The 21,158-nt window shown below is 40.9% G+C and overlaps 1 protein-coding gene and 1 long non-coding RNA gene across 2 annotated transcripts; one reads left to right on the top strand and one right to left on the bottom strand.

The window, feature by feature from the left end:
- Positions 1-5,334: 5,334 nt before the first annotated feature.
- On the bottom strand, positions 5,335-8,374 carry HSBP1 (heat shock factor binding protein 1). Its single transcript, XM_055818819.1, has 4 exons — positions 8,219-8,374; positions 7,399-7,465; positions 7,086-7,205; positions 5,335-5,592 (listed from the first exon to the last, which is right to left on the bottom strand). The coding sequence occupies exons 1-3, from the start codon at positions 8,261-8,263 to the stop codon at positions 7,087-7,089; spliced, it is 231 nt and encodes a 76-aa protein (XP_055674794.1). The 5' UTR covers positions 8,264-8,374; the 3' UTR covers positions 5,335-5,592; position 7,086.
- Positions 8,375-8,442: 68 nt separating this feature from the next.
- LOC114010706 (uncharacterized) lies at positions 8,443-19,862 on the top strand. The gene is made up of 3 exons (XR_003552297.2): positions 8,443-8,636; positions 12,468-12,628; positions 17,723-19,862. It is a non-coding gene; the product is annotated as an uncharacterized LOC114010706 (long non-coding RNA).
- Positions 19,863-21,158: the final 1,296 nt, after the last annotated feature.

Below are 21,158 nucleotides of genomic sequence, written 5' to 3'. Positions count from 1 at the left end.
TTTTCCCGTAAAATAGACTATTTTGCTATATTTTCCATATCCGGGGGGGGCTTGCACAAAAGGATCACCGATCTTCCACCCAGACTTGTCACATGAACAGCCATGAATCTGAAACTTGTAAACACTTAATTCCACCGCTTCTCCAGCTGCTGTTCTGAACAGAGTCTAATCTCTTGAGCAAGGACTGTATATTCTGCAGGGTTCTGGCTTCGACTGGGACAGTTAATTCTCTTCCTGGTGGCTGATGCAGTGCTGGGTTTTGGATTTGGTGTGGGAATGCTGTGGTCAGGGACTGTCTGGTTCCTCAAGCCTTGCTGGCCGGAGGGCTGCAGGAAGCTGGGATGGGACACAGCCAGGCCAGCTGACCCAAAGGGATATTCCATACCATGGGACAGCATGCTCAGTATATAAATTGGGGGAGGGGGCAGGGGGGGCTGGCCGGGGCTGCGGGTCATTGCTCGGCGTCTGACTGGGCACCAGCAGGTGCTGGGCAGTGGTACTGTCCATCACTAGTGTTCTCTCCCTTCCCTTTGGATTTCATTCCTCTCCCCTTCTCCCTCTTGTTCATTATAATGGTTATTATTATTATTATTGTTCCTTGGGGTTTATGTTATCTCAGTTGTTAATTATCTTATCTCAGCCCTCGAGTTTTACACTCCTTTCCAATTCTTTTCTCCTCGATTATCCAGCAAGTGGCTGCGCAGCACTTAATTACCTGCTGGGGTTAAACCATGGCATACAGCTTTGTAAGCTGAAGGAATTTCTACATATGTATGGAACTACAAGAGCTTCATAAATAAAAAATGCCAGCTCTGTAGCAAAGCACTATAAAAGAATACTTTCTATTAATACATGTGCATTTTTCAGAGAGACAATTCTTGTTTAACCTCCCCTATCTCACAGTACTTACAAGATGTAAAGTTTCTATTCCCAGGCTTTCTTAATGACTTAATTTCATTAACTCTACATCGGAGTCAGAAAAAAAATATCTCAGTGAGCATCAAGGCTTTTCAAAACACGGTAAGGCTTAAAGCTCAGGACGTTATTTGTGTATTCTATTAATTTTCTTAATTGTAAATAAAGCCTTAGTGTCTTGTGTAATAAGCAATTTTCAAAGCAGCATGTGGCTCGTTGAAGTCCTAACATCTGACCTTGTACATTAAAGGTAACCAAAGAATTAATCTGAGTGGTGTTCCTTCTATTAGTGAGACTGTGCCCACTAGAAGGCACTATCTGCTAGGAAGTTACAATCTTGAGGAAAAGCTAAGAGCTTCATTAAGTAATTCCCTGTGAATACCTCCAGAAAAACTGCAGGCTCAGGTGTAATTTTAGAGGGAGTTTGGACAGTGCCTCCCGCCTTGGTTGCAGGGGCTTCACAGCAAACCCATATGGAATCAAAATTATGTTCTTGTTGAAGGCACAGTCTCAGATGTATTTACAATACGAAGGAATGAATTCCATGAGCTTTCCAATCTGGAGGAAGAACCACCGAGTGACTTCAGCCCTCCCCCAGGGTTTGGGAGACAGGCGGGTTAGGTCTTACCGATTTCCATCGTAATCTCTGGCAAACCAATTCCCCGTGCCTCACTCACCTAAGGAACCAACGGTTCTTTATTGGGAGCGTCAAGATAGTCAGTCTAGAGGAGGCCAGATAACATGAATTTGCCTTCATGTTTTTGCAGATTCATGAATTTGCAGATAACATGAATTGCACAAATATTCCCCGTCTCCCCTGCCAACGACAGCCTGCAGGAACCGCAGGATGAGGCCAGGTCTTTCTTGTCTCGTGCCCCCGTCCCGAGGCAGGCAGCCATGCAGGCAGCGGGACTCGCCAGCCATCTGGGAGCCCAGCTCTCGCAGGCAGCGGGTGTCGCAGTTCAGTGTCTCTCTGGCCTATAACCGGCTTCATTTAGTGCATGGACCAGATGGTATTAGTTGAAGAGCTGTGTGGGTGCAGTCTTATTTACCATATATTGTCTTTAGGGCAGAGATTAAATAAAAAATCCTCTTAGGGATACCGTAATTCTGGATTACTTATCAGTAGGCCTATGCGTTTCAATACAGGGATTTATTGTAACACTGTTCCTCTGTACTGAGAGTATCATTCCTGCTAAAAAGACAGAAATCAAGACGTCAGACGAGACAAGGCAGGAGTTTCAAATTTATTTCTGTTGCCCAGTGTAAAATGCATAGGCCATACAGCTCCTGAGATCTTCAACCTGTTTCTGGGTTCTCAGGTCTTAAGTGTACCATTCAGAAAACAATGCTGCTATTAACGATTGGCTGGGAAAACTGTGAAGACTTGCATGGTGTCACTCATATTTCTTGTCATAGAAAAAAAAAAATACCCTATTTGCTGTTCCTAACGTAGATCTTTTGTGACAGAACATCTATACTAAGTAGTTACCTGGAGACAGTTTGGAAACAGCTTTTTCCCCAGTAACAACTGAAACTGAGCTCTGAAGAGTGGAAGAGAAGCATGGGTTGAAGAAGATGGTGGTAATGGGAATCTGGAGCACAAGTGGTGCAAGGCGAGAGCAGAGACAATGAGAGCCTGAGGAACTTAGGCGCGGGGCCGGGGGTGGTCTGTCTTCTCCATCCTTAGCTGTTCTTTGTTTTCCCGGTAAGTGCAGGACCTGTAGACTTTCTACTCGTTCCACATTATTCTGTACCTCGTGCCCACTTACAAAAAGTAGTTTTGCCATCCCCTTGCTTCTGCTTGGGCTAGGATGGGAAAGAATGGAGGAAGCAGCAAGCTGAAGAGAGTGCATTTCCATCTATTTCACCTCCTCCTAGAAGGCATCTGTTACACCAGAACCCCCTTCCCCTCTTGCAGACAGGCAGAAGGCAGGCATGAGCAGATACCCATGCTCACTCACACAGGCAGAGCAGACAATTTTGCTGCCATGTCGTGGATCTGCTGTGCCTATGAATTACAGCAGGTCTGCTCAAATCCATATTTTGAATTGCAAACTGGAAAATGCAGCATCCACTACACCTGCTTGTACAAGGAAATCAGAGTAAGATGCATGTAATCTGTAACTGTTTGTGCAAATAAACTGTAGGAGGTAAATACGTCAATGATAAAATCCAAGTGCATGTTAACCATGATGACAGGTAGCAGAAAATTTCTCTTAAAGTCTTTCTACAGCCTTTACAGAGAGAAATAGCTAAAAAAATGCAAGCTGCAAACAGTCCTAAATAAAACACAGCACATAGTTTGATTCTAATAAATATATAGACCAGTTTTTGTCATGTTCTAATACGGAAGACAATCCCTATTAAAAACCTTGATCCCTTCCTTTCTTCCCAAGTGAGACAGCCTAGCGGCAGGGACAAGTATTTGTCAGATAAGATGTAACCCACATATTCAGAAAAAAGAAAACAAAACCCACCACTATTATTTGTAAAGTGTTATCAAATCCATATAAACTAACTTTAGAATTGTCACCTTCTGCTTAGCTTTGTCTATTAAAGGAACTGCACTTCAAGAAAATGTAGTCAAAAGGGACCATGCTTCGGCTTGTACGTGCTGTTCATAGGTAGAAGCTCTATCACTGCTTCTGAGTAAGAATAAAACATGCTTCTCAAAAACATGCAGTATTTAAAGAACTACAAGTAATGCCTTTCTGTCTGAAAGGCTTGTTTTGAATTGAATTGCTACTTTTCAAAATCAGTTGTTGTATTTATAAGGGAAAACTACCCCTACTGAAAAGTGATTAGAATCTTTCCAACGGCTTGGAGAGTCTAGCTGCTTCTTAAAGCTGAAATAATTTTCCAATAAGTTATTCTGACACAATAAACTTTGGGAAAGCAGGCCTACTACTGCTGTATACAGGACAGTACAAGCAAATTCAGGCATGACCATTTTTCCCCCACAGGAGGAATGTAAATGAGAATCTGTAGTTGTATAAACATCATACAAAATGATCTTCCACTTTAATACACCTTCCTATGAATGTTATCTACATTGTAATTACCTAGATTTGTAATCCAGATTTGACAGGGCATGAATCATGCTCACCCTTTTATTATACAAATACCTATTCTATAAGCAGCAGCTGTGCTGAAGTCTTTCTGTAACTTACACTAAATATAACTTCACATATAATGATGTAATTACGCTAGATTTTTGCTTTAATATATACGACCTATTTGTTACCACATAATAGTTTATTAGATTTTTTTAAAATGACATTACAAAGAGCCTAAGGGCTGGTATTACAAGGTATATCGATACATTTCCTATGTTCACAAAATTCCCCTATTATTATGAGCTTTTATTACAATTTCCCCTCAGTTTTGAAAAATGACCTGTCATATTGCCTTCATAATACACAGGTGCTAATTTGGTGGTGTTCAAAGAGCAGTCCTGAGCATGGTCCACATATAACCATTGACTGCCACTACTGCTTTCCTAAATTTGTATTGCAAGCTGGAGCAGCATTGCAATGATTGTCAGTAACAGCTGACATTGGTCATTTTTCTTCACAAGTGACATAGTACAGACTCTTTAAATAAGAGTTTGCATTGCAAAAAATACTCTAATGTAATCCATTCAACTCCAGGCCCATAAACGTGGATATGATCAGAAAAGCAAACACCTTTCTAAACCAAGTATTTTGAAGAGTTCCAGCTAGTTGTTATTGAAGAAGCAAGGCTTTACAATTCTAACTGGATTCTCTCCTTTTTTGTTACTCAATATATCATTGCTTTGTCAGCAAACTGTTTTGTACAACAAGCCTGTGATTTAAACTGAAAGACCACATATAGACACTCCCACAATCCCATCCCTGTTCTATCTAGTGTCACTATTTTAATCAGAATTATTGTTCAAAGGTGATGCTAAACAATGTACTGTCAAAGTAGTTTTAAAGTCTTAAAAAAACTTAAATCCCATAGTGAGATTTTTTCATAGTTAATAGTTCCTTGTCTGTCTAAATATAACAGATTTGAATGGCAGTGGTTGCTCAACTGTGTACAAACATCTCTATGTTAAATCTCTATTTCTGGTTCATGCTCTAGGAACACACAGGTAAGGTAACGCCAGGAGTAGGAGATAGGATTTTGATGTTCAGTGGCTCATGTTCCCAAAATCACCTTATTACATCTATGAGAAAACAACACATAGTCCTGAACTAGTTAAGTGACTGATGCTAGAGCTAAGATTAATGCTAAGTTTCGGTCTTGTGCTTCACTCCACAAAGTTACGTAGGACACGTTAAGATTTCCATTTGATGGGAATCACTAGATGTTTAGCTATCAAAAATGAAATGTCTAGAAAAAAGTGTAAGAAAGAGAAAAAAGTGGCCTCACAAAAAATACACCCAGTAGTTGAGATACATAAGATCTGTGTTTTAATAACACAACTAATTGATCCTCATAACAAGAATTCAGAAAGTGAAATTACAGTACACAAATCAAAATATAAACTAACCTATCCCTAACTATACAATATACATTAGGAATGCAAGCTCTGTAACAATATAAAATGCTTTTACACACAGTAGTTGCAAAAAGCGGTTCTGTAATTCCAAGGATTTGTAGAAAAAAAAGGAAGTCTTCCAGGATTCATCTTAAGTTATCAGCAACCTGTTGGGGAAAAATAATTTTTAAAATTACTCAAAAGAATTAAGGGAATCGTTCTTATCAGAAATCTTCACTGGGGTTCAGGCTAAGGGAACTGGCACTGGGGACAATGAAGCCCATAATAATTTGTATGTCTGTCAAAGTATCACAAAAAATAGGCACCTTAACAAACAAGATGTATACCCGTTTCAAACACACTCGCCTACGGTATGGGCTGCATAGTATTCTAGACTTGAATTCAGAAATTCAAGCCAAAGAGAGGCTGAGACATGTCTTAGCCACCTCAACCAAAAAGTTAATCTAACATGATACATCTAGTACTTCATTTTATTTAACAGTTGCCTTCCATGGATTACAAAAATCAAGCTCTACAAAAACTGAAGTGAAACCTTAGCGCTCACATATAATAATTAAGCACCACACAGACAAACCCCCCTTGTTTCTGCTTTAAATAGTTTTGGCATACTTGAATTGCCCCCATCTTCTGAAATGCCTCTAGCAATTGCTGTAAATGCCGTGTGTGGTGTTACCTGAATTTATTTACATGGTTTTGTACTAGATTTTGAACTGCTGCTTGCCAAGTAGATGAAACATCTACTCCTCCAACATTTTGGTGTAATATAGGGGCAGGTTATCGATTAAGAAATTACATAATAAGAATATATAATACCACATTTACTTATCAATAAGAAATTTCTTTTTTCCAGTGAGTGTCGCCCTAGAAAACACCTTGCCTCATGTCTGAGTGCTGTCTTACACCGTCCGAGTCAGGACCTGCTGCTCTGCAATGGTGTGTGTGAGTCACATACTCTCAGCAGGCTCCTAACTTACACAGGAGGAATTTACAGCTGATCGACAGTAACTCACTCATTAGGCCCAGTGCACAGCAGCAAGTCTGGTCTCCAGCAACTTACTGGGACTTGAAGTCTACAGGATGCAGCAGCAGATGGAAAAATAGCACCACACTCACACTGGCTTTCCAGCTATGGAAATTTGAGCTGCTATAGGTAACATACACAAGATTACAGTCTTTTTCAAAACACTCAGATACAGTAAAAGAAAACAAGAGAACAACTTGTTTGTTACCGATAATTTCTTCCCATCTCTTCTCCTTCCCATGCTGCAAAGATAGCCACTATTTCAGATCTCACTCAAGAGTACCAGAGGACGAATACAGCTTTTGCACTCCCTCAAAACTAACTAGGCACCAACAAAATAGCTCTCCTCCCAACATTTATGAGGAAAGCACCTTCAGTGAAGACGCGAGCAGAAGCCTACTAAGGACCGATTCTGAAGGCTTCCTGTATTATAGCATAATACATAATTGTGTATATGTATCACACAATTATATATATATATATACACACATGTATAATTCTGCTCTGCGTGCATTTCAGACTACCTCACAAACCAAAGGAAAAAGTCAATCTACTTTAAAGTCAGTAATTTCAAGCAACCCAAGGATTTGTTTCAAGGCTAGCAAGCAACTGTCTCACTTTAACTCTTGTTAGCAGCAGGGGTCTTGTTCTCGCCTTCCAATTCTTCCACTCCTGCTTGTGTCATGAGGTCTGCTATGTTCTTCTCCAGGTCGTCTATGCGACAGCTCATGTCATCAAGTTCACCGGAGTTAAGGAATACGACTGCAATCCAGTGGTGGTTGGGGTTTTTTTGTTTGTTTTTATCACAGCTTTGCTCAAGCTGTTATGGTCACTTTGAATTTATCTTACAAATCCCACTGGTAAATATACTTTAAAATACTTATGATTCTGTAGTGTATAACACCTATCTGACTTTAAAAAAAAAGGATATTTCTTCCAATTATTTGGTCAGACATAGTTTGAAATTTGTCCTGCATTTGCTGAAGCAATGTCTGCACCTAATAGAAAGGAAAAAAAGAAGTCTGTTTTGTTTCCATTAAAGAGGTTGTTACAGTATTTAATCTCATGTAATGAGATAAGTACGTTTGCTTTCATTGGTATGCTCAGTTGCACACAAACTCTGCAGTAGAAGTCCATATTTAAGTACCATTTTACATACGTATATATATATATAGGAACACACAGGAGAACTGAGGCTCACAGTAAACAACTTTAAGGTCTAGAAAATGCCTGTGTTCCGCAACCGGGAGTCAAACCACAACAGCTGCTGCCGGCACCCTATGTTAATCACATGATGACACTTCACACCCTACCTTAACCACATGATGACACTTTTTACACCCTACGTTAATCACACGGTGCCACTTTTTTCGGTATCAGCCTCCCTGCCGTCCCCCGGTGCTCCCCAGCCCTCCCCGACACGGGTCACCCGCCCGGGTCGGCGAGCCCCGGCATCAGCGCGGCGCGGGGACACGGGCCGAGCCTGCGCCCCGCCGAGGGGCCCACCGGAGCAGCCCTGCACCGGACGCTCTTCACACGGCGCCCGGGGAAAGGCCGCTGGCCCGGCAGCCCCCGCAGCAAGGGCCGCGAGTAGGCCAAGCTCGGCCGCGCCAGGGGCCGCCAACGGGGCGAGGCCGGAGGCTGCCGCCCCCCTTCCGCCGGCGCCTCTCCTCAGCCGGCGGCAACCCGGCCGCCCTGCCCGGCGCTCCCCGCTCCGCCCGGGGCGCTGGGCCCGGGCCCGGCGGCCTCACCACGGCGGTGAGGTCCTGCACAGTCTTCGGGTCGGTCTCGGCCATGGTCGGCTCGGCGGGCGCTGCGCTCCCGGCTCCGGGCTGCGGCGCTTCCGGGCCGCGCCCCCCGCTTCCGCGCCGCCTCTCGCGAGACGGCCCCGGTGCACTCTGGGCAGCGCAGTCTGCGCGGGCGCGGCGCCGGAGGGCCGAGCGGGCGGGCGGGGGGCGCCGGGGAACGGCCCCCAAAGCCCCGTCTCCCGGCCGCCAGCTCCCCTCCACCCGCCCCCGTGGTGTGGGGGCGTCCCTCGGCAGCGTGCGGGGCCGCGCACACCTGCCAAGATGCCCGTGGCGGTGGGGCCTGGGCCCCCGGGGCCGTCGGCCTGTTCCCCTGCCGCCCCCTCACAGCGCTGCTGGCCCCACTGGCAGCGGGGCCTGAAAAGTAAGGCGCTGGGGGGGGGTCCCCGCGTGTGCTAACGCCGAGTGGGAGGCGAAGTCTCGTATGAAAAGAGCACTGGCACAGGTGTACGGGAAAGGGAGGCGTTAAAAAAACACACCCCACCATCCCCCGAACCGTAAGGTTACATGTAATCTCCCATTTAGGATGGGAGCTTTCCTCACACAGTGCTACAATAGTTTTGCTCAGGCTCTTAAAGAAGAACTTTGCAACTTGGGGAGATACATTACACATGTTATTTTTCTAGACTGAAAAACGGTACTGTCTGAAGAGGCCATCTCCCTTTTTATCATTTTCATTTAAGCACTTAAGCCTGGCCAGCAAACATTTGCAGGTAATCTGGCTTCAGAAGGGGGCTCACTGTGGGAAAGGCAGCATTAGGGATTAGCACTGGAAGTCAGGAACATTACGTAAGTGGATTGATGATTAAAGAGGAGAAATTATTGTGGCATATTGGCTTCATGAAAGAAAGCACAAATAACAAAGTTGCATGCAATAGATTAAATTCATGTCTACCACAGATTAGTGACATGGTCTTTAAGATACTATAAAGCTCCATAGACTGGATTTTTTGTGGTGGCGATGGAAGCAGGATAAGCGTTTACTAAGTGTAATTTTAGAGGGTTTTTAGACCAAAACTCATTAGTTGTTTTTGTTTGTGAAGCGAGCCAATGTTTACACGGCTTGGTTATTGTGTACTGAGATAAGACACCATGAAGAGGGGTTCCAAAGATTGTTTATCAATATGGTGATAGGCACTTTATATATTAATATTTAAAAATACATTGAATATGAATTTGTAAGCGAGGAACATACCCCATTAGCAGTAGATGATTCTCACATGTCTCATTTCACCTGAAAGCCAATTCAATGCACCGAGATACTCTTGCTTTATCCCATAACTGATAACAAATGTGAGATGCAGGGCGTTTGCATTACTAATCTGCCTTTTGGAGCACTGCAGTAGTAATAAAAATACTTAGTGCTAGTTTGGGGAAATTTTGTTGTCTCTTTAAAAGTAAATATGGCTTCTAGTTCTGAAATATGTTATGAAATTAACTCCCATTTATTTGTTTGATGTGTTTATGAAAGGCAGTTGGTTTTATGACCCCTGTCTTGAATCAGATAAACTGTTGTTTTGAAAATGTTGTATATCTGGTCTCTTGATGCAGATCTCTCAGAGCTCTGAATGCTGGTGGGATCACACGACACACAAGCTGTGGCTGCTGATGGCCACTCCAGACCCCAAAGGATGCAGCATAGCAGTGTCTGTCTGGGGACTGTATCTTCCCCAGTACACTTTTGAACATATGACTGTACGGGGAAATAACATGGGGCTCACTGACATGGACTCTTTTCTGTGTGCACCACGTGTTGCTCAGGCAGACAATTGTAGCTTTCTGCAGTGAGTCCAGCAGATGCAAACACAGCAGGGAGAGGTCTGACATGTGGGTTCGCACCTTCTCGCCGCGAGCTGAGTGATCTTTATTCAATTATGTGTTCTGGTAAACTAAGTTGCTGTGTCCCGGTATCTTGTTTGTATTTGCTGCTCTCGGGTAGTGCAGAGAAGGGAGGAGCTTTCAGAAACTGCTTGATGTGTCAAGCTGTTGGAGGCCATTTCGGTCTTTTCTAGCCTCCTGGCCAGGGTGTCAAGGCTACAGCCCATAGGCCAGATGCCTGCCAGGAGAAGACATATGGTCCAAAGCCTCCTCCCTGCAGCAATCCTCCAGCTGTCAGCGGGTGGAAAATGCACATTTTTTTATTGGTTCTCCATCATTTAACAAGAAAAAATTACGGGTTGGCCTGATTCTCCAGCTTTTTTTCTTGTAAATGGTTTTGTTGCAGCTTGACACTACTGATTTGACTCCACACTTTGTGACCATACTGTTACCAGTTGTGGCAAGTTCAAATAAGCCACTTCAGAGATTCAGCTGGTGCCCTTTCTCAAACATCCCAATACCGCCTTCCATTGTAAGGTATGGATAAGCCCTAGATGGTTTTGATATCACTTAAAATCTGTGTCCACTAAGCTGCTGTAACAGTCCTTGTGATGCAGGGAGTCAGATCTGACTAACAAAATGATTCCTCAGGCCATTAAGGTTTTTAATAAGTGTCAGCTTGTTCTTATAACTTCAGGATTTTTTTTCATGTCAGGATAAAACATTTTAATTTGTCTCCTAGCATGGCATAGTTAAACAATGGCTGAAAATTTGCAGGGTTTTGTCTTCTTTTTGAGACTGGACTGAAAGAAAATGCTATGCAAGGAGGACTGGTAGGATTAATCATCCTTTCACAGTAATGTTCAGAGATTACTAAAATGAATTGAACTGGAGAAGGCTGAATTCTCTTGCTAGCTTTTTACTGACAAAGTCTTAATTTAAAGTATACAGAGAATAAGGACCATTACAATTTACAAAAAGCCTGTTGTTTTCCTTAAAATCAAGGGAAATTTACAAAAATAAAGTTAAAACCAGTTAATGAAACTCCTCTGAAATGCAGAGATATGTAGTTCCAGTGCAGAATGATTTGACATCATGTAGCAGTAAGTCATGGTCAGGCTTTGGGCAAAAGCAGGCACATTTTCAGTTTTCCAGAGGACTCAAAATGAACTTCACCTTTGTGGAAACATGACAGAGGCTTCTGGTACTGGTGTCTCTAGGTTGGAATCAGTTCCTGTTTCCTTCAGTGACATAGGATTAGAGCACAACAACTTGAAAAAAGTCTTTTAATGTAACAGCTTTTTTTTTGGGCTAGTTAATGCCAGAATCACCTCAAGTAGTTAATGCTGCAGAATTAATTGTATATTTGTTGTTAGGTCTTCTTTCCAGTAATCATAACACAGGGATTGGGAGGCATCTAATAAAATATAAGTTTAAAAAGGCAGAATAAAATTTCCCAAAGGCAACTTTTGCAAAGACAGTTGTTTTTGCAAAAGACCCTGTTCTTACCAGAACCACTGTTGTTGAATCTATAATGACCTCAAAGAGTTGTGGTCCTATATTTACATTTATTTTTAATAGCAGCTCTTCCAGAGGACCTTGTTCTTGGTAGATCTCTGGTGCATTAGCTCAGTGGTAAGAGTTTAGAAAAGGTGTTATTACGTCTGTGTATTCTGTGAGGCAGTAAATGGTAACTATACTTTAATTGCTTTGACTATCAGATCTTATTTGGGCTCCCTGATGACTTTCAGGTAATTGTGGTAGTTCTGAGTATTATTTGTACAATGGCTGTGTACTCGAATTGTTGCAGCTGTTCTTGCCTGCTCCTTCATTTGAGTGTGCTGCCATTATGGATCTTCACATACTCAGCACGTAAAATCACAAATAGATTTTTTTGTTCAAGCCAAAGACTTATGATGAAATCTTGAGAATGAAATTTTAATATCTCAATTGCAACCTCAGTTGCAAATGATTGAGAAAATATAAAAAATAGTACTCATTTATTACTTCGAGAGGAACAACATTCCTTAGACACTGTCAAATATGCACAAGGACAGATCATATTAAAAAAGGAACTGTGCTTAGAAAAACAACTGTCAAGGGAAAAGTAAATGTTCAGTATCATGACTCATGTGAATATTTAACTGGATAAAGCATAAATTATAGAAACAGCAAACCAGGTCTAGAATAAATGTGAAAATTATTTATATTAAAACAGAAACAATTTATTGTGCTTTTTTCAGATTATTCTCAGCAACTAAACCAAATAGCTTTTGTATGAGTAGTTCTCACATGAAGTTAACTCTTGTTGCAAAATAAATTAATTTTTACAGTAGTTGTTCCCCTCTGGTAATTTATCCTATATTTGCATTTTCAGTCTTTGATTAGCTTGCTGTTTCCTGCCATCAGAACTGATCAAGGAGTACTTCCCTGGGTGCTTCAGATCTTTTGGGCCACATGATGGAAGAGAAGGACAAGCAGGGATTCGTTAAGACTAGATTTCATTTTAGGAGGTTGGACCAGGGGAAGATGAGCAAGGTAAGCGATGGAGATATGAGGGATATTATCATATTTCATAAATTACCATTTCACTGCCTCCTTCTTCCTCACTCTTCCACTTCATTCTTGTACACAGACACTTCAGAATGTTAATTCCTCAGCATTGCTGCTAAAGCCTCTGTCACTGAGAGAAGAAAAGCTTTTGCGATCTATCCTTTTCCAAAAGGAAAAGCCTGCTGATGGTCAATGACCACAAAGCCAAAAGCCCTTTCCAAAAGACCTGCTGAGGTGCTGGAAGGAGAAGGATGTTACACTGTTCTTTCTTTGGATTTGCAAAGCTTTCAGCAGCAGAAAGCAATCAGAAACAATGCCAAAGCATGACAATGCATGGCAATATCAGTGGCCTAATAATATACGCTTTGTAGTTCATGGTAATATATGGCATTGCTTATTGGCATCTCTAGGGCCAGGGCAAGAGGAACTGTGCTCAGGGAACAACCTATAAGAGGACAATGAAAAAGTTATAAGATTATACCAGGTTACTTTTGGTGGAACCAATAGTTCTGTAAGGAAAAGGGTAAGTCATACTTACAAACCCAGACATTTTACTAACAGAAAAGTTGACTAAATATAGATACTCATTCTTGACAGGTGAGCCTTAAAAGAAACTATTCAGATGTGATTTGCTTCACACAGCCATCTGTCCTCTGATAGATTCAGTCTCTGGAGATGTTGGTCAAAGAATCCATGATTAGCACACGTATGAAAACATACACATGATCTACTTGATTAGCATTTTTACAATTCATTTGGTAGAAGTCCATTAAATGTAATAGTTAAATTCACCAAGAGAAATGTATGATTGTACGAGAGCAAGAAAGTGTAGTAACTTTATAAAGCTATTTGAATTTTGGTATTTGGGGGTACTTGGGAATACGGGGACATCTTAAACTGAGCATGAGAAAAGACTGCAGATGGGAGGGGTAAGGAAGGATGGACCTCAGAAAGAGACTTGACATTAACATTGCACCTTACAGTTCTAACTCTGACTTGATAAAATTTTCATGAGGACCATTGAATCCAAAATCCCATTATTTCTGATGGGCATCTGTACAGGACAGAAAAATTGGGCTGTGGAATTGTTACAATTGAGTGCCAAAGGATCAGGAGGAATTCCTATTGAAAAGAGAAAGTCTTCATTAGTGTGAAGTTGTCTGAGCTGCTCCTGCCTCAGTGCTACCGCAGCTAAGGTGGTATGAGAAGAAAAGAAAGGGCTGTACTCTGCTAACAGTTTTTTATGCACAATAACTAAATGTTCCCTTATTTTATTTCTGGCCATCTTCTGGATGATCAGTTAAGTTTAGGTATATCTTACTTTTTGAAAGTTAACAATAAGAATTAGCTGAGAATGTAAAGAATGACATTTCCTTGAATATTTTGTGAAGAATTCATTGGCATTTCTCTGCTTTGAATAGACAAAGCTGGATGTATTTAATTATAAGTATTTAATGTGTGGAGAAGAATAGGTAATTATTCTCAGTGTCTGTTTCACTAAGATTTTTTTCCCTCTGTTAATGAGATAAGAATAGTTTGGCAAATCAATCATGAATTTACGACTACATATCCTAGACTAAAATTAAGGACAGGAGAAGTCTTTCCTTATTGAAATTTGAAATGTTTCCTTCCAATTCCAACTCTATAAGGCCAGGAGAAAAGAATCATTTGTAAATGGACAGAGGTGCCACCTAGAAAATAAACAGGCAAGTGTGGAAGCCAGCAGGAAAGCCAAACCAGAAAAGGGGATGTTTGTGCAGCCACTCTGAATAATGGGTTAATTATAAAGGCTTTGCAGAATGTGTAAATCTATAACACTGGACATGTTGGGGCAGTGATAGCCAGTTCCTACTCTGGCTGCATCTGGTGTTAAATTCCTGTTGATTCTGGCACAATCACAATTTAGGTCAATGCTGAGCTCTTGTGCAAAGTCCACCCACTGAGGAATGAATAAAGCCAGCATTTGTTTGTTCAGTACCATGATAGGAAAGGAAAGGTTTTCTGACTGCAATATCCAGGCAAATATGGGTCTACATTTCACATCCCAAATTACTCATTAGAATGACTTCTTCATTTTCTGCCCAAACTGTCAGCAGTGCTCTCATCACATGGAAATCTGCAGTTGTCTCATCTGTTGTACATAGACTATGATCTTCCCCTGTTTGCAACATTAATATATCTGGTTAGTGTACACTTCTTTAAATGTTAACAACCTTAAAATAATGCTTGCAGTTCCCTGTATTTGTCCATGTGCTAGAAGAATTTTTGACGATGGGCAACAAAAAAGAATTCCTCTGTGTTCATCGTCCTTTTCCTAATTTTGAGCCATGTTGTTAGCAATTCAGCATGATGCATAAGCAATAAATACTATTCTGTGTCTCATATCTAGACAGCTGGTTCCCCAGATTTTGTGCAGAACTGTTTTACAACCTGCTTGCTTGGCATAGAGCAGTTCCCTGCTGAATTACTCACTTTATTCTCTGGCCAACAGACTGGATGCTTGTGACATGTCAAGTGAAATTCAATCACTACATCTGATGTAAACAAACTCCCAAGACTTGTCTCTTTGAGGAACAGAGCTTTTGATAATGTGATTGTCTTCTCCCAGTCTGTCCTTAGCACTCCCAAGGGAGGCATTAATAAAGTGAAGGCAAGATCCTTGTCATTTAATGGTAGTGCATTCCCTACCCTTAGGCCAGCTTAGATCAGGTGAGAATGAGTAGGAATCAGAAAAGAGAAAGGCAGTTTGCTCACAAGAATCCACACCAGAAACCACTGGAGTGAAAGGGGTCTCTCCAGTAACCCTGGTGGGATTTGTGGCTCACATGGATCCCTTTCAACAGATAGTGGGGCAGAAAGACACAATGCATTTGTGGAAGTGAGCATCCTTTTTTTTTTTTTTTTTTTTTTTTTTTTGTAAAACATTTCTTGTTTGGGGGCAATCACATAGGTTCTGGAGTCTGACTTTGGATTTTTGAGTCTTCAGGCTGCTAGCACTAGACACTGACTATATCAGTTGCCTCAGCAACAGAGACTGATTTATTTTTTCAACTCTACAGTCAGGGCTTGAGGAATAGGGTGGAGTGTAAAAGACAGGTGTACTTCTGCTGCCCCTGTCACAGAAAGGGAAGATTGGGTGTTTAAAAAATGGCAAAATGGTACTGTAAAATTTAAGCCTTGAGATTTAGATTTTCTCAAGTTGTTAATGTGGCATGGAAGCCACATATGTATCATTTGTTCTACCACACAGCAAAAACTGATAGAACAAAGGTTATTTGATATATTTTTCTTCTAATACTGGGGAAACCCCATCCTTTGTTTTAATCCTTTCCCTGCCTCAGTAAAAGCTTGAAGTGTATTCAGTAGAAAAAAAAAAAAAAAAAAGTAGAAGAAAATTGTTATCTTAGACAAACAGAAATACCACTAGTGAAAAATAAGTACTTCTTCAAGCACGTCATAACTGGCACTATGAAGTGCTTCAAAGAAAAAAAAGAAACTGCTTTAATTGTAGGCAATATCTCATACCAGCACAACATTCCTAGATCGTCTCTTTCTTGAGCCCCTTCCTTTTATCTGCAGGGGGAATGGAAACTTTTCACCATTTTCCTGAGCCTGACTGTGACAATCCACGTACTGGATCAGACAATGGAGGAGGGTTTGTAGGAAAGATTGCAGCTGGCAGACTGGTTCCCTTTAAAGGCACTCCTTTGAGAACATGAGAATATGCATCCCCCTGTTGCCACGCAACAGTCAGACAGAACCCTGGGTACCAGACACAGCTCATCCATCATGTCATGGTTCCAATGTCCTTTTCAAACATGGCTACCAGAAGTGTACACAGTCTTCCAGTCTCTGCCTCAGCTGTGCTGTAAAATAATTTTTTTAATCCTACTTACTAGTCCTGCATGATTACATTTAAATACTGTCAGTGCAGGGAAAGCTGTTAATGCGTGGCTGTGAAAATATGTCCACTGATCCATATTTCTTCTGGTTTTGTTTCTAAGTAAGCATTTCCTATGGGAAGCTGTGTCTCCAGCTCCTCACTCTGGATTCAGTTTGTTCTCTGTGGCACAGTGCTAAGAACATGCTACAGAGCTATTTCATTGCCAGATATGATGAAGACCAAGTTTTAACGTCTTCCTCTCTTTCCCCCTTATATTGGTAATATGAGTGGCTAATACTGAAAAGAACTAGATCTTTCTCTATGTTGTTATAAACTGTATAAAATGTTCAGTGCATTTTATAAATGAGAGTTACACTTGTCTGCATGTGAGAGAACATATTTGTCCTTGGGTCTCAAAACACTGCCTATTTTTAGACTGCACTGATAGTACATGATTATTTTCAGTTCTTAGATGCAATACATTTCCATACATTTCCTTTGATATTCAATATTGAGTGCTCACTTATGCATTAAAATGCATAACAATATACAATATCAAGCTATAAAAGTGTATGCAGGACTACTGCTGGAATCTGTGGCATGAATATCATTTCATCTAGCTCAGTGCAAACATGTGAAGCCTATGCCAAGCAGAAGGTTGTTGAAAGGATCACATAATCATAGCCCATGTGGATGAAACAACCAGCAAGTTTAAGAAGGAATGAAATTAAACTCTTAACAACACCCTAATTGCATGGCAGTAAAATTCAACACTTATAATTCTGATTACATTATCTTAGAAATGCTTTTACTATATCTTAAGCTGTAGAAGAAATCCTTTAGAAGTATAACCTGAAAGGGACACAAAGAGGTCACCTTTCACTTCCCTGCTCCAAGGCTACATGGGCTGAAAAACTTGAAGCAATGTGTTCTTTCAAAAATTGTATGTGTATGCATGACTGCCAAGGGAAGAGTTAAAGTTACATACTGTAAGTTTCTTACTTTTAGATGTCAAGATACATAACTTGAGCAGGGTCAGTAATGCATAGGCATATAAGAAAAAGATGGAAGGTGAGGGAGTCACATTTTGAAAATAAATCAGAACTGGAAAACAATCCTAGAAACAATGTGATAAATACTTGTGAATCAATACTTGTCAACGTGTTATTCATGCATATTGTGATTTCATTTTTCAGCCAGCCATGAATGAAACTTCATCTAAATCTAGTGGTTATTTTCCTGCACTTTCCATAACCAGACTGTTGCTATTAAACTAGTGCAGAGTTAATAATCTATGCTGGCTGGTTTAGTTATCACTTCTGTTCAGAAGTACCACCACAAGATGAACGAGCTGCCTGGAAGTCTACCACAAGAAGCACTAACTAGAGGAAAAGTTATTCCAGCAGGGGGAGATCGTGACCACCGACTCGTTGACCAGAGACTCAAGAAACCCCCAGACCCCAAAAGTTGAGACTGAGCATGCAAACTAATTAACATGAGAAGCAAAAGAATTTCTGGACAAATAGGAAACTGAGTATTAAGTAATGAAGGAATTATGCAACTTGTAACCAATGAATGCAGAAGTCTTTGCTTGCTGAACTGTATAAATATTGTGAAGTTTTGACAAGTGGTGAGCTAGGCATTTGTGGGTAACCACCTAGCTCCCTGCTTTGCGCAAACTAGAACAAAGGAATAGAAATACCTCGACTTGGTGTGTGAATTAGCGCTGTGCACCGGATAATGAATCCGCCTGCAGGACAACACTTCTGTGGGAAGCAAACTTCCATCGCTTTGGGCCTTAGGCAGCACAGCTAAATCTAACAGGATGAAAGCTTCACAAAGCAAGAGAAGAATAGGTCACCAGGTTGTGCTTCTGACCGGCTGTTCAGTTTCTGTTCTGCTTGCAGAGTTGCATATCTATGGACTACTGTTATGCAGGACAGTTTGCAAGATAATATATTGATAAACCATGAAATCAAGTTACTGATAACATCCAGGGTGTGTTTGGAAATGCCAAAGGTTCAGAGGATCTTCAGGTATAAGAAAAGATGGACTGGTGAGATTTATTTGGGTTTTTTTTAATTGGCATTTCTTATAAGCCCAGTGTCCACTGTGTTCAGTAATTCAATTCTATGGCCATAGGAAAATGGGGCCTTTTGGCTGGGCTGTGGATGAGGCAAGTGCTGGTGGTTTGGCTGGATTTGGAAAGGAGAAGGAAGAGGAAAAGCTCTTCTTTCATCTTTTAAATCAAAGCTAATGGCAGCAGTTGATTTCATCAGGAAACGACTGCTACTACCAGGAGGAACTCTAGGGACATTCCTTCCCACGAGTTCCTTTGCTCTAGAAGGATGAAGGAGTTCCTTCATTTCACAAAATTTCTTGCATTTAATTTTCAGCTCTGCCTTCATTTATTCAGAGTGGAGAATACTGAATGGCTATCCCTGCTGTTCCATATCGCAGTAATGCTGCTTCCTTTGGCTGCATAGGAACACGTAAGATCACTTGAGCCCTGCCTGTCACTGTCTGGGGCAGAACTGAGGCAAGGAGCTGCCCAGGTGGATGTTGAAGCTGGTTTATGCTTGCAGCAGAGTCCCCCTCTTGGCAGAGATTTTTAGTGCTTTGTCAAGCTGTCTGCCTGCATCAGTGAATTGCTTGTTACAAAGTCATATCAGAGTGTTTAAAGATTGCAATGCACCTGTTAATTTGGTTCGTTGAATTGATTAGGCGAGCTCAGTCGTGCTGGGGTAACACAAAAGCATTCTTACAGCGTACCTGCAGCATGCCAGCCTGCCAAAGGCAAGGGTAATCAATCAGTGTGTTGCCACCACAATTAATGTAGTCTGAGATAGAGTTTGACTTGAAAGATGAAGGGGAAATTAAGCGTAACACAGTGATAATAGAGTGATCAATGCCGCTTGCTGGAGACTTAGCATGTGCACTGAAAAGGAAGATATTTCAATGATAGCCACAGATGTGTAAACGAGGTGGTAAGTCTTACCTGAAATACAAAGCTAAATAGAAGTGACTGGTATGGGAGAGTTAACATCGGTGCTTTACTAACAAAGCAAGAAAAAAAAGAAGCATGATGTCCCAAACTTTCTCTTTCAAGAAAGCATAAATAGTTCTGGTGGTTGTCATGAAATTCCTTTTTCTCAGTATTTGAATCACGGTTCTGTTTATGAGAGAAAACATTGTGTGTAAAGAAGGAGTTAGTGGAGAAGTCATTTTCTTCTAGCACTTGAGTAGCCTGGGTTGTGAACCAGAAATCTGTTGTCATATAAACTCTTTTTTGTTATTAAAAGACAGCTTTCAATGGCAATAAAGTCATCAGTTTGGAACAAATTTTTTCTCTTCAATGGGGTATTCTGTAGAAGGAGCCTTCATTCAATAGCAGAATTTGTGCTGCGTATCACAGGCCTCAGATTCATCTACCGTGAAACCTTTTGGTCACCAGAGTGTTCCTGAAGACTGATCTGGGAAGGAATACTTTTGTGTCTTGCCCTGGGAATCCTTTGCAGTCAATAGGGTTGGTCTCTGTAGCAGGCATGTTTACAAATTTCTTTCTGTGTAATGCCATTTTGAATATTTTATTATTTTAATAGTTTCCATGAGGGAAAAGAGACTTCTGAATGTCTGATTGCTTATAGGATCTAGCATTTAGTATTTATTGTACATGCTTTTATTGATGGTTGTTGCTAAATAGATAACCTCATCCTTGTGTGTTCCAGTGCTTTTATAGAATGTCAAGTTCTCAGGAAATCATTAAGGAATTCATTAGGGATTTTCATCTATTTCCCATCCTTTGATGCATGTAAGAGTTTCAGTGTCACTCCAACTACATTATTTTCAGCATTCTGACTTGCTGCAAACACTAAGGGATGGATTTCCACACCCTGGCCTTTTTTCACAGCCATCGAAGTCCTTATTCAGAGCATCTAATCCACTCTCTGAAATGTTCATAGCTACTTTCCTCAATAGTATTAGATGATGAACCAGATAATGGGATTGCCTTATCCCAATCACATGCTTTAAAATATCTAGCAGGGTCAAAATTTCATTATTTCAATCTTCCATTGACCATGGTATGAACTCTTCCAATTCACTGTGGGCTTTCTACAAAATTACATTACCTAGAAGTGGCTTGTATGAAATCTTTGTTTAATATCCTCAAATAGTCAGTTGCTTTTTTCTACAAGATTTTGTTCTAAAATTCTTTTTCCGTGTGTTAAACTTGTATTTCTTGGCATTACTATCCATTCAAAGGCCGTGCTGTTTGCCTTTGTTTTTCATTTAATGTTAACCTCAGGTTAAATCCATTCACATGTCAATTGCCACTTGGCTGTAAATCTGTATAGGTACAATGTATAGAACTTTTAATTAATTGAAAAGATAGCCACAGTGAATCATAGAAGTCTAATCCAGAATGACTGTATTAGTGTGACCACCACCTGAGCAATTCTATTTATGGTTTAGATGATGACAATCATTGCATCATTGTTGGTGCTCTGAAACAGGAAGTTTTGAAGCAAACAGGAAAGAATTAAATTGATATTTGGGGAGTCATTTGAATATAGAGGCAAATCACCAGTTTCAGAGATCATTTGAATTTTAAAAGCCTTGGATGAATAGAAA

The sequence above is a fragment of the Falco peregrinus genome, chromosome 14 (assembly GCF_023634155.1).
Source record: "Falco peregrinus isolate bFalPer1 chromosome 14, bFalPer1.pri, whole genome shotgun sequence".
NCBI lineage: Eukaryota > Metazoa > Chordata > Aves > Falconiformes > Falconidae > Falco > Falco peregrinus.
This window is presented reverse-complemented; position numbering and strand designations above follow the sequence as displayed.

Bases quoted from the DNA above. Each gene is read 5' to 3' on its own strand.
- HSBP1 (XM_055818819.1), bottom strand. From the start codon at position 8,263: ATGGCCGAGACCGACCCGAAGACTGTGCAGGACCTCACCGCCGTG. The intron at 7,466-8,218 runs GTGAGGCCGCCG...CCTTTCTATTAG, and splicing joins TGCAGGACCTCACCGCCGTG to GTGCAGACATTGCTTCAGCA. The intron at 7,206-7,398 runs ATATCCTTTTTT...ACTCCGGTGAAC, and splicing joins TGACCAAATAATTGGAAGAA to TTGATGACATGAGCTGTCGC.